Source organism: Trachurus trachurus, assembly GCF_905171665.1.
Source record: "Trachurus trachurus genome assembly, chromosome: 21".
NCBI classification, from domain to species: domain Eukaryota; kingdom Metazoa; phylum Chordata; class Actinopteri; order Carangiformes; family Carangidae; genus Trachurus; species Trachurus trachurus.
The window spans coordinates 17,056,005-17,069,436 of NC_139899.1; the positions used below are offsets into that span (position 1 = coordinate 17,056,005).

General features: G+C 39.2%; 1 protein-coding gene across 2 annotated transcripts; it reads right to left on the reverse strand.

The window, feature by feature from the left end:
* Window positions 1-733: 733 nt before the first annotated feature.
* On the reverse strand, window positions 734-5,806 carry casp10 (caspase 10, apoptosis-related cysteine peptidase). 2 transcript variants are annotated; one of them, XM_083996705.1, is made up of 13 exons: window positions 5,738-5,806; window positions 4,745-5,034; window positions 4,251-4,356; window positions 3,954-4,089; window positions 3,680-3,753; window positions 3,539-3,587; window positions 3,081-3,100; window positions 2,857-2,887; window positions 2,654-2,746; window positions 2,437-2,528; window positions 2,150-2,264; window positions 1,555-2,053; window positions 734-1,222 (listed from the first exon to the last, which is right to left on the reverse strand). In XM_083996705.1, the coding sequence occupies exons 2-13, from the start codon at window positions 5,023-5,025 to the stop codon at window positions 1,057-1,059; spliced, it is 1,662 nt and encodes a 553-aa protein (XP_083852831.1). In that variant the 5' UTR covers window positions 5,026-5,034; window positions 5,738-5,806; the 3' UTR covers window positions 734-1,056. The 2 variants fall into 2 exon arrangements, with proteins under 2 accessions (XP_083852831.1, XP_083852832.1); XM_083996706.1 differs by having other exon boundaries at window positions 1,079-1,218.
* Window positions 5,807-13,432: the final 7,626 nt, after the last annotated feature.

Genomic DNA, 13,432 nt, shown 5'->3' on the forward strand with positions numbered 1-13,432 from the left:
AAGTGCAAAGCTTCAGACATGCCCAAAACATGTGAAACAGAGTGTCTGAATCCCATCTGCATCAATCAAAAAGGTGTTAGCTTTGATCTTAGAAAGTCTAACTTTAGACCAATGCAGACGATGTACAATTTTGATGATGTTAATGAAGATGTTAATGACCGTTGTGCAGTTGGTGACTCATTGGTGTAAATGTAAGCATGTGAGGTTGTTCGTCTCTATTTGTCGGCCTGTGCACTCTTATGTCAACTGAGATTGGCTGCAGCCCCTTACAATCCTGCACAAATAAGTGGATGGATGGATCTGTGTGCAGACTTTCCATGAGAATTGTTTCAATGAATTAATATTCCTTCATAGTTTATGTCACTCTTAATGTTTCAGATGTCTGTGAGTAATTTGCTGCCAGTGTCTGAGACACATTCTGTTCAATTCAAGGTGTTCAACAAACAGCTCCACTGAAGACTCAGCAGTCTAATAACACTGTATTAGACTCGAAAAAAAAAAATACAAAAAGTGCATTTTCAATAAATATGTTTTATATAAACAAACCAAATAAATGTGTTCAAATTGCAAAGTACTGTCACAGTGACAATTCATCCAGTTTATTGCTTGATTGATAGACAATTGTTTACAACTGGTTCCAAGATTTCATGGACTTCTCATGCGACAACCATTTATAGTTATATTTTGAAGAATAACAAAAATCTAAAAGTACATGACTGGTTGTTTAACTAAGTCTGAATTGATGTGTATGATTCAATTGTACAGTTCATTAAAATAAACATTACATAGTACAATGTACAAAAATATAAATTTGACTATTACACAGTATGTTTCGTACCCGTATGACTGTCTCATGAGCTTAAAAAACATGGAGTGTGAGGCAAAATCATCCCAGCCACAGGTCACTGTCTTCATCAGCAAATGAGAGTTTGCCTAAGATTCATAACAAAATTATGAAATACTTCTGTGTAGGTTTTCCAACAGATTTTCTTAGGAGACTATTAACAGTCTTTCCAGACAAGAACACCCACAGGGAACCTCCCATGTGTGAGTCGATCAAACAGACCCAAGGCTGGGAGGACGAGCACTGGGGACCGGAAACACCACTTTCTTAGTCAGTGAGAAAGCTGGCTGAGGCATTTGCTTTTTTCTACCGGTAGAATCGGTCCTCTTGCTGACGTCATTGTTCACTTTTGTCAGGATAGACACGAGGTCAATCTCCCTGGGAGAAGCAAAAGATACAGTTAGATGGAGGTCTAGGAAAAAAATCCAACACAGAGTGGATTACTCTCTAATTTTAAAAACCGTACATCAAAGGAGCAACAAAATTATAGGTGAAGATATAAGATAGATAGATAGATAGATAGATAGATAGATAGATAGATAGATAGATAGATAGATAGATAGATAGATAGATAGATAGATAGATAGATAGATAGATAGATAGATAGATAGATAGATAGATAGATAGGGTACTGCAAAATAGGAATGTGATTACTCCAAAAGAGTGATTTAACCTCTATACAAAAATGCCAGATGTTCTGTGTCACTCACTTGGGCACCATCTGGACCAGATTTCGGCACAGTGACTGAATGAACCAGGAGCCATTATTCCGCTCTCTGAAGGAGGCAAAAGAGGGGACAGTGGACATGGCCTGCAGGAAGTCAGCATCAGACGGGATGGAGTCGTTTGCTACAACAGCATCGGTACAAACAGGGCTACGTGCGCCGCCATCAGCCTCGATGTGGACAGCACTTTGCTCGCTGATGCCCTGGCAAGCCTGGATGAAAAACAGCTTGGGTTTTTCTGCCAAAGAGCGGCACCTTATTCCATTCAGAGGTGCCATCAGGTCCACGATCTTAGCCGTTTCGCCGTCCACACCGAGCACACCCCCCTCCTCACCATGGCTAAGAAGACAGCACACCACACAGTCCATGCCACTGTGATCTTTCTCACCGAGCTCCTGCAACGCCGACAGCATCTCCTGCTTCGTACGGTCATGCCATACCTTGATGTCAAAGCCCAGCCATGTAAACACATCACGCAGACACCCTGGAAGACACATATAACACGTGTAAATGTAAATACAATCCCATGAATGTGCAGTTTTTATCTGAGATTTCCAAAACTGAATAAACATAAACTTACTTTCATCAATCATGGTTCCCGCCCGAGGCTTGCGACCGGATCTGGAGAAGTCGTTGTTGTTTATTATCAAGCAGATACCTCTCTTTTCTTTAGTCATGGGATATGTTCCCAAATCCTACAGAGATAAATCCACAGCTCAGATGAAAAAGTGTAAGGATTCAGTTCAAGACAAAAATTGCATGTGCAAGCTGATGAAGGGTGAATCTAAGAAAGTAACTTGAGCTCGGCAGTGTCTGCCATGGACTGACACATGTAGTTGTATAAGTAATAAGAATGAAATCACACACCTCATCGTCTGTATTTGTAGTCTGAAACATCTGCACTTCAGGGGAGGCCTCGTTTCCTCGAGGCAGCAGTAATGACTGGGCATCTCTTCCCACTATGAGACGACGAGATGACGGGCGACAATTTTCAACCAAGTTAAAGAAAGAAAAGAGGATATTTCAATAAAAGATCAGTCATGTTGTCTCACTACAGCTTGTGATGGAGAGTAAATGCTACAACCTTCCAAGGAGGCAATGCTTTCAGTGTGAAAACCACCCAGTCCATGTGAGGAGGCCCCAAATTCTTGTTCACCAAGTTGCACATCTGGAATATCTAGGAAGTGAGAAGTAAAAAAGAGGATTAAGAGAAAGTCAGTTCACTTGACTTAACTACAATGGTAAGACGTTCCTCTTGTAAAACCACAAATCCAACTCAGAACTCACCCATAGAGGTGTTTGAAGAATTTGAGTTAGTCTATAATGGACAAAAGAGAAATTAAAAATGACCATTAAAGACAAAGAAACATCACATTTCATTTCAGTGTGTGTGTGTGTGTGTGTGTGTGTGTGTGTGTGTGTGTGTGTGTGTGTGTGTGTGTGTGTGTGTGTGTGTGTGTGTGTGTGTGTGTGTGTGTGTGTGTGTGTGTGTGTGACTATCAGTTTCTCACCTTGGCCAATAACGGGAGTCCTTTAAAGAGAAAAAAGATGGAACAAAATTGTTAAATACAGCGTATGTTGACTGTGAGGGCAGTGAAAACATTATTTATAAATCAAAATTAAAGCAAAAATTAGACATGTTTGAAAGCAGGAAAAAGTAACAGCATCTAAATTAAGTTTTGTTATCCATTTCTGCTACTTGCTGACAAAAAATGTATCATGCAAGTTTTGCTTGGAATTGTTACAATATTTTATCTCATAATTATGGGATTAGTAAGGACACAAAAAGCACTTCTTAATCAAACTCTTCAGGCATAAAAGCAAAGCACATCATTGTTAGTCTATTTGAGGAAAACATGATCAACCCAAGTCCCTCATATGAATCAGTTATAAAGATCCAAGCAGGTATCGACGTTGTGGCCACATGTAAAAACCCTTAGGATATATATAACATTATATATCAGTTTACCTGATCTTTCACCAGAGGCAGTCTTTTCTGGATCTAAAGACTGAGGGTCCTGCGAAAGAACACAAACAGATATTACAACAAATGGTTCATGCAGAAAGAAGCAGGAACTGAATCAAAGCCAAGTCTGACTGAAGACTGTACCTGGTTCAGTTCAGAAGAATAAGTCAAAGACCTCGATCGGCTCATCTGTTGAGCCATAGGAGGGGGTCGGTGTACTGTGATAAACAAAAAATGACACAAGTGAACCAACGGTGACATGATATAACAGATTTATTGTTGTAAATTATTAAATACCCGGGTGCAGATCTTAAGGTTAAGGTTGGTGTAAGGGTTCGGGTTCAGGTCAACTCAATTCCTGCTTCTGCTCTGCTGTTGCATCTTGATTCCTACACTTGTTGAATTTTCTGTAGCTTACCTGGCAGTTCTTTGAACTGGTTGATCTTTCCTTGTAGCATGGGGCAAATGACCTTAATAATTTTCTCCAGTTCACTTAAATTAGTGTCACTGAGGAGGTCCATATGCTCCATCTCCTGGAAGACCTCCAGAATAGTCTGAGAAGTTAAGCCCGTGTACAGATAATATTATTATTAGATAGCGTGATGCATACTTTACAGCAGAAAGTTCATTACAAACTTCGGTTTGTAATTTGTATTTGAACCCTCATTCTCCTTAAACATGGGTCTCATGCAGTGACAACTGAAGAGGCACTTACAACAGTTTCCTCTAGTTTTCTACGTGGCAGAGTTGAGTTCAATAAGAACTTCACATGTTTTAATTCTTCATCAGTAATCTCCTCAGACAGGTTGTAGAGCAGCTTCCTGGAATAACAGAAGGTAAACGCTTGAGTGTTTCCACAGTAGGTGATTTGATTTAACCTACCAATGCTAAATGCATTAGTCTTTACCAAACCGAATTCTATTACCAGAAGTCTTTATTTTTGCTATATAAAAATATGCATCTGAATCTGAGGATAAAAGCAAATTTTGATTATTGTTGAATCTTTTAAAGTCACATTTAAGCAAAAGTGTTCAATCAGTTCGCTGGCTCCTGATTTTCTGATTCTGAATAACACCACCGTTTATTTACCACTATGAATAAATCTGAATTGGACATATCTCATGAACAAGGAGGTTGGCTGTATGGGCTCTCATACTGTAAATGTATATTGGAATGTAAATCATACTTAATGGTTTACATGCAGCCCACCTGTACGGAGAGATGAGGTTGGGGGCTGCAGCGTCTCTGTCAGTGAGGCTGAGGCTGCGGACCAGGCGGGTGCGTTTTATGGTGAGGAGAAGTTCAGTCAGCAGTTGTGGATTCTCTGCTGACAGGTAGTCTTCATCGGCCAGACGAGAGAAGAGGTCACTGGCTGACTCCACCGAGGTCGGGGTTTGGCCCAGGAGGTCAGTGCAAAGAAATGCTAAAGCTTTCACCTCATCCTTTGGCAGGGCCTTCCCTACATCTAGCAGCATCCTCTGGAAATCCATTTCCCTGTACTAAAAACAAAATTAACTCAATGAGATGATGACACCACAACTGTCTTCATGGTTAGTCTCTCTGTGACTCTGCTGTTTCTCTACCTCTGTGGCTATTGAAATAAAAACAAAACAACTGAAACAACAAAAAATGCCCAGAACTCTTCAGAAAAATGTCTTAATAATGTAATTATTTTTTGATTATTTTAGGGTCACATTAACTCACAGAAAGGAACCTTGGGGTAATTTTTTTTAAACCAGGAAATATTTTACCTGATGCAGTGAACACTTCTTCTGCATTAATCACCTCAACTGAACTACTGTAGCCTACAGTATGTCTTTAATATCAGCAGGCCTATAATATCCCAATAACTTGATCAAAAACGTGCAGCCCACTTATTGAACTAGGGGGATCTTTAAAATATCTTCTCCGTGTACAAAAACATTGATGACCAAACCCGTAAAAACCTCGCACTACCCCCTAATTCAAAAATAACTCATCCCTTTTACTGGCAGCCCCAGAGTACCTTCAGAGTTTGTATAAGGAGGCAGACAGACACCTTGATAAAGCTTGAAGTGTCCTCTGGGGAAAAACCTATGATGTACTGAGCACGCTGATTCTTTAAATCTAGTATTGCTTCACTGTCAAACTCTGTGTTCAGAAAGTTTGATCAAACTTTTGGTAATGTAACCACACACAGATACACGGGTCGCGCGGTCTTACCTATTTGGCGACGAGTTTTCCGCAGGTCTAACTAACTGAAGAGATTGGCGTCTACTTCAACATTCCCAAAACACGGCGATAGTCAAGAGCTGCTCAAAAATATTGACTACAACAGGACAGGAAACACAGAACCGAAAGTAACAGAGGGTGAGGCCTGAGCTCCTATTGGATGGTGAATAACGCACATGGCCATTACGCACCATTCCCGGAAGAGATGGGACGGGACCGGGCCGAATCTCAACCGAACCCGCAGGTACGACACGCATTGATTTGTAACCTGCCACTTGGAAGCAGGAGTTAATTTGTGTGACTTGGCGGTCATCATGTTGGTTTTTGAAACCAATAACATATCGGGGGGAGGAGGGGGGGGGGGGGGGCTGTAGTGACTGACAGCCAGCCCCAGAGCCATAGAGATAGTTAATCAATAACTCTGCTCAGCCCTCCTACAGGCCCTGCTGCTGCTGCTGCTGCTGGTGGTGGTCTGCATAATGCATATGTATGTCCACATGTGGGCCATAACAACTATTATAACTTATGTCAGTATACATCATAGTTAGGGCACTGATTGTTTTCTCGACTGATAGTGTTTTTGAGTAGTCAGGGATAAACAACTTAATGCCATGGCACATTTTATTGCACTTAAAATCAGCAAATAAATCAACATAAGTTTGGCAAGATTGTCCATATTGTCATATAAAATATTGTTAAGATTGAGATAGGCTATCACAGGAACATAACAAAGAGATAACAAACATGAAACATTGGATCAGCATTGCATCAGATTTGAATCAGTAAACTGTAACCATTGCAACAATACAGTTCTGTATGCAGTGTTGACGCTAAGTGGTGAGAATATTAAAAGAAATTACACATAAAATATTATTAATTTGACAGCCAGTTAATTTAGCTTATGTTTATCTTTCCCCTCCTTTTTAAAAATATTAAGTGATAATATAAGTTATGCTAAACAATGGTTTCAACTGAGGCAAAGTCAAAGTCAAAACATACCTTTGTTATATTCAATCTACATTTAGAGCCATTATTTATAAGTAGATTAACCAATTTGCCTCTCTCTATCTTTAGTTAACTTCACTGTTAAGTTTGGGTTTTAGCCGGATTTTGTGTTGTAGCCTATATAACATCCGCTTTTCTTTGGAATTAAATTTTGTTCCATAAGAAAAAGAAGAACAGGAAAAGAAAAGAAGAAAAAAAGTAAATTTCTGGTATGATGGTGTACAGTATGATTTGAACATTATATTTTTTCAGAAGGGGAAAAAAATATTGATTAAGACTAAAACATTCAAATATCATTCATTATTTGTGGTAGTGTGTGTTTGATTTGGGTTCAGTCTTCAGGGTCTGGATGTGTCCTCTGCGTCTCACTCTGACACTGAGCCATGAGTTAACACCAGAGCTGTTGAACCTGAAGGTCTCTATGAAGAACACAGAGAGAGAGAGAGAGAGAGAGAGAGAGAGAGAGAGAGAGAGAGAGAGAGAGAGAGAGAGAGAGAGAGAGAGAGAGAGGGAAAATGGTAAAAACAACATTTCTCTATTCGGCCACATCTTCCAATAAACAAAAAAACAACCCTAAACAAACCTCAAACCTTTTGACATAGACATCTTATTGGATACTGGCCGGTTAACTTTTAATGTTATTGATAAGGCTGATCAATGCAACGTGGTGCTCTAGATAATCCTCTCTTTATTTAGATAAATAGATGCCCTGCTGGTTGGATTCTTTCTGCAACATGTACACAATTTAATTAAAAGCAGAATTGCATACATGTTCATAGTTGGTACTTTGTGCTGAAATATAAGAAATATTTGGACTTTTAACAGATCTTCTAGCATATTCTGTTCTATTGAATTTACATTTCTTTATATAGCTAGTTACAGAATATGCATCACAGTTTGTGTAAAATAAATAAAATATAGGATTTAGTCCAATGAAGATTCTCAGTTATATCTGTAGGATATGAAATGTAAAGTCCTTGTTAGAGTTACCTTTGACATGTGAATATTAAGAATTATTATATTGGCTTGTGGATGAGATAGAAAGATATTTCTTTCAATACATATCATTTATTGTGCCTTGAAACACCTATTCCTTTGTCTTAAGAACAGTTCTTTTAGATTTTACAGCCTCAGAGGTAAAAGTAAAGTCACTGTGCAGACGGGTGGTTTATGTAAATGTTCCAACATTATATGACTGAATTATTAGTCAACCAAGCCAATGCATCATATCTCACTAAGTCACTTACTGTCAGTAAAGAGGGAGTGCACAGCTGTGATGTGTCTCCGTCCCAGGCCGTGACTCCTGGACAGCACGCAGTCCAGATAGATGTCCCAGAAAACCCGGGCCAGGTCCCAGAAGAGCGCCGTGTGTTTGCTGTTGTCTGACGCCCTGAGGAACACCATCAGGTCCCAGAAGGCGGGCACCGTGTCAGCGATCCTCGGGGAGCGCATCTCCAGCAGCAGCGCCGAGGAGGAGTCCCAGCACTGCGGGTTGGCCCGGTGGGCCGTCAGAGGGTCCACCTGACCCGGCTTCTGGCCCTGCAGCGACACGGCACACATGCAGCTCAGTACGAACACCGTGACCAGAGGTGCGTTCAGGAGCACTGGGGCCATCTGCAGAGGGAGCGCATCACAGGTCAGCACTTAATATTGATTATCGGTTAAGTTTAGTATAACAGTATTGATCAAGTTTAATAACCCAACCTTTTAGGACAGTAGAACTTCAGATATAGGCTATATTTCTCCAGTTATATATTTGCTGAGGAAAACAAAGAACAATGACACATTCACGTTGCATAAGCTTAATGCATTTCAGAAAGCTGCATGTAAGCACACAGGGGGGTACAGAAATATTACTTTGTCAGAAAACTAAAATTATTGGATGATCATTCTCAACACAGTAGCTAAACAATAATAATCTGTCCTGAAAATTCAAACATCCAATTAGGCCTACCCGTTTTACCCGTTTAGAGATAAACCAGACTATTCTCTGGTAAAATAGTATCAAGTAAATAGTAAAGTACTTACCACGAAAGCTGGGAGGACTAGCACGACTATAATGTTGTTTGGAGTTTGGTAAATATCTGTTGGCTCTTAATTGACGTCAGTGCCTCCCTCCTCTGCAGGAGCCTACTCTGCTTGCTTATAGTCATTGCTACCATCCTTGATTTTGTTGCATTACTTTTCAGGTAAATATGCATAAAAAAGGCTATGAATTCATAATGCTTGTGGAAATGCAACATCTTCTAGATTAAAAATAACTGCTGAATTACACCTTGAAAGTCTTCAAATGAGAAAATATTCTTGTAAAAGGAAGCATATTTCTCTGATTTGATTTACACAAATTGATCAATCTGTAGTTATCAGGAGAATAAACAAAGTATCTATTTTTTCACAATATTCAAAAATCTGAATATCTTACTAAAACACTACTCTCTTGTTGTGTTTTCATGTCACATACGTATATAATGTGTCTTGTGTACAAGATGTCTTTTGTTGCTAAAGGTGACCTGCAACAAAAGTTTTTCATTTCAGTGATGTAAGAAATTAATCTGATTTTGATTGTTCTTATTAAAATGTTTTTGTGCATGGCACATATTAAGATCCTGCTGAACAAGAGAAAATGTGCTTTACTTTCTTGTCCTGCTGCTTGTGATGCTATAGAGACAAACTCCAACTATGACTGGACCAATAGACTGATGTATTTGATTAAGGACACAGCAATAATAATAATTATATTGTCAACTGCACACATTTAATAACATTATTAATGTGCTGATTATTTTCATCATTTATATAGTTTCCTAGTGCATTTTTTTTAATGATCTGGCCAAGTGTCGAAAACCAAAAAATCAATTTACTATCAAGGATTAAAATTTGTGAAACCTAATATGCTTTCATCAATTATTCAACAAATAATTTAAGATCTACGTGGCAGCATCTAGATTTAGAATTATGTCATTAATGTGACCAAATCTTCCTCTGACACTGTTTTTTTTTCCTTTTCTCTCAGAATCTGCATTGTGAGTTTTAAGGCACATGGCGTATTGTGCTTCATGTAGGACACAGGTTTTCAGTTCAATATAAAGAGACAGCAGAAAAAAAAACATAAGCAACCTGACCTCAGACGCTTGGGTGGTTCTACTCTCTGTAAAAACAAGTTCAGTGATGAATGGTGTTCCAGAGAGTGGCGCACAAGTTACGTTTCTATGCTTTTACTGAAATGTCACATGCATACTTGATCTGAAATGCAATTACCTTCGCAGTGAGAAGCCAACACTAAATGTACAGGGTGGGTTTCTTTCTCAGTCATTCATTCTTGTGATGATGCCAAGAAGCAGACGTTACCACAATTTCCGGCGCAAGGCCTAAATTATAACTTTTAAATGAATACCATTTTCATATACATATTGAAACACAAAATGTAATGTTAAGTTGCTTCTAGACAGGAAGTGAAGCAGTTAAGTGCAAATTATTATTATTAAATGAGAATTATTTATTGCTCTGTGAGTTCTCTAGGGGGAAAAAAAAAACATTTCTGAGACAGGTCCACCGTGATCTTTTCTTCATTCAGTAATAAACCTGTTCATATCAGTAATTTCCCAGCCAGAAGTATTTGTAGCACAGGGCTTCACATGGATTGTGTAGCAGCGCAATTAATCTAAAAAAAAACAAAAAAACAGTACAGTTTGAATTTAAAATACAGACAGGATGTATAATCACAGGATATACTGTCACCCGAGCAGCTTGTGTTGCAGTGGAGGGTGTGAAAACTCTTAGCATGTGAACAAAAATAATACACAGTTTGAATAGCAGTTATCAAAAGGCACTGGCCCAGTGGTTTAATAATAATTTTAAATTTTAAATAAATAGCTAAACATTCTTAGTAGCAATTGACTGGGGGGGGGGGGGGGTCCATGTAATGTTCAACACACTGGAATGTAAATCCCAATAATACCAATGTTGGAGACAAGTAGTGACACACAGGACGGTCCAGAATGTGCTTTGTCTGTCTATTGTTATTCTTCCTCTTGAGTGTAGACTGAGCAGAGAGCTCCATGATGTGGGCTACCAAACTAGCCTCCCTACTTTACTGTTGTGATGAGGCCACATACAATAAGTAGCTTTGATAATCTAATGATGTATTCTAGTGTCCGTCTAGTGTACAAAATAATTCATAATGTTGCCCCTCCCCCATTGAAAACCTTTGTTAAACTCTGCTCTGAGCATTCCACCAGAGCCTTAAGATCTGTCTCAAGTGGAGATTGTAACATCCCTAAGCGTAGCTCTGCCTTTGCTCAATCTGCCTTCTCTTTTAAATCTGTCAAATCATGGAACAATCTTCCAACTAATCTGAAACTTTGTATAGACTTCAATGTTTTCTCCCGGGAAGTCAAACAATGGATCCTAAGAAATCAGACATGTCAGCATTAATCATGAGCCTAAATTATTCTTAACCATGGCAAAGTGTGAAGTATTTTAATAACTGTATGTTTTGTTAACTGATATGAAATAGGACTATGTCCTGAGTGTTTGTGATGTGTGAGAGGGTGTATATGCATATGTGTATGGATGTTTAGAATGCTATGTAAATTGATAATTCTTATATTTCTATTGTTCTTATTCACCTGCCCAGGGACTACGGATGGAAAGTAGCTAGTAAGCTAAATCCGGTACAAGGCATCTCGTCTCATCTCGAGACTAATGTTATTTTGTACATTGTCCCTGATACAAATAAAAAATAAGTGTCCAAAGCAGAAAACATCGATGCTCTCTGTGGTATTTATCTTCCTGAGTGGGGTAAAGCTGGGTCGGAAAGTGATCCAGACGTTTGTTATTCTGCTTTTCCTGATGATGATCCTGATAAAAAATGAGGCAGACTTCACTGACAAAAACAGTCATTTTGTGTGTCCGTGAAGGTTCTCAGTTATCCAGGTCATCTTATTCTTGTGGAGTTGTAGTAAAAAGGCAACTGGACTTCTTATCTTGTTGAAGACGTTTCGTTTCGAGGGATTTAGGGGCGAAACGTCTTCAAACAGGATAAGAAGTCCATTTGCCTTTTTACTACAACTCCACACGAGTCATTTCATGTTACTGTGGGATTTTGAGTTCTCAGAATTGTTAATAAAGTTAAAAAAAAACACACACACACAATAAGACAATAATAGACTAGGCGGCATCTGATATACAGCACTTTGGTCAACAACGGCTGTTTTTAAATGTGCTATAACTTGAACTTGAACTAGAACTGTAGATGCCTTTTTGGATTGTTGTGGTCCATTCATACCCAGAACCCCAGTCTCCCTGCCCAACTCTGTTCTTTCTGTCTCCTTTCCCTAATAACCACCATTTTATAACATAACAATTGTGAGGACTTCATCACGTTGCCTTTAATCGAACTGGGGGCTGAATTGGCCCCCAGTTCGATTAAAGAAACAGAAATGTTTCCATTTTCCTGTTCTCTGAGCTACAACCAGCATGCACTGGACTAATGTGTGTGGGATTGTAGCAGGCTATGGACAAAGCCACTGAGAGACAGAGGGGAGGGGGATGAAATAATTAGAAACTTCAATACACATTGATTTGCATTTATAATTTCTGGGCATATCATATTACTTAAATTTACATTGTTAGGTTTACTGTATATATTGATGGGGATGACTCTTTGGGAGGGATTATGCAGTGAAGACAGCAGAGCATGGATAAAATTTGTCAGTAGTTTATTCATCGGTCCAACTGTACATGATGCAGTGAGAGAGGGACACCAGACAATGAGTTAACATGGAGGATTACAACAATGCCAGTGCTATGGCAGCACCTGGAACACACCAACTATCAGCTGGACTGGAAATAATAGCCCTGCACAAGGAAACTGTTCAGGCCTCATTATGTACAGGCACCATACAGTGTGTTTGTGTGCATGTGTGTGTGTGTGTGTGTGTGTGTGTGCGTGTGTGTGTCACATGTGTGTGATTAAAAATATCAGACTCAATGAAAAACACACAATCATGATTTTCAGTTCCACAAATGTAAAAGGGTGCTCTCTCATGTTTCATTGGAAATATGAATTCAGTTCTTTTTTTTTTATTGTTATTGTTATTATTATTATCTTTCCATCCATAGTTTGAGTATGTTGAAGCGAAATGAAACGAGACGTGGGAGTGGCCAGATACAAAAGATTAGTTGATTAGCAGAGGTTTTTGTAATTCCATGTCTACATTGATATCATTATTACCCATACTTTTGTGCAATATCTCTCTTTGCATAGTAAATAAAAGTTACATGTTTTTGTTGTTGACATGCACCTACCTTTTGTAGCATATTTTTCTTGCGGATTTTGGGGACTCCCATATAGAATCATAAGCCCACTAAAGTGATTGCATGCAGCGTTACCTGTAGAGCTGAACTTGATTTCTACCAAGAGTTTATGAGAGCAAAGGGCTAAAAAGCCAGTATAGTGGGTGTTGATGAGGACTGTTAAGTGAGACCTGGCTGGACAGGTGAGCGCCTGCGTGGACAGACTTCATGCCCTCAGCAGTAGGAGAGGCACCACTGGCTGCAGACAGAGGGGGGGAAAGTGCTCTGTGTGCAACAACATCCATATGTTCAGGTGATTGGTTCTTTGGCTTTTGAGTCACTGTTGAAGATACTTCAGGGGGGAAATCTTGTGATGTTTATCTG

Excerpts from the sequence above, each read along its gene's own strand:
- casp10 (XM_083996705.1), bottom strand. The coding sequence starts at position 5,025 with ATGGATTTCCAGAGGATGCTGCTAGATGTAGGGAAGGCCCTGCCAAAG. Across the intron at positions 3,754-3,953 it reads CCAGTTCAAAGAACTGCCAG|TACACCGACCCCCTCCTATG; the intron begins GTAAGCTACAGA and ends TGTTTATCACAG. Across the intron at positions 2,747-2,856 it reads TTCTTCAAACACCTCTATGG|ATATTCCAGATGTGCAACTT; the intron begins GTGAGTTCTGAG and ends CTCACTTCCTAG.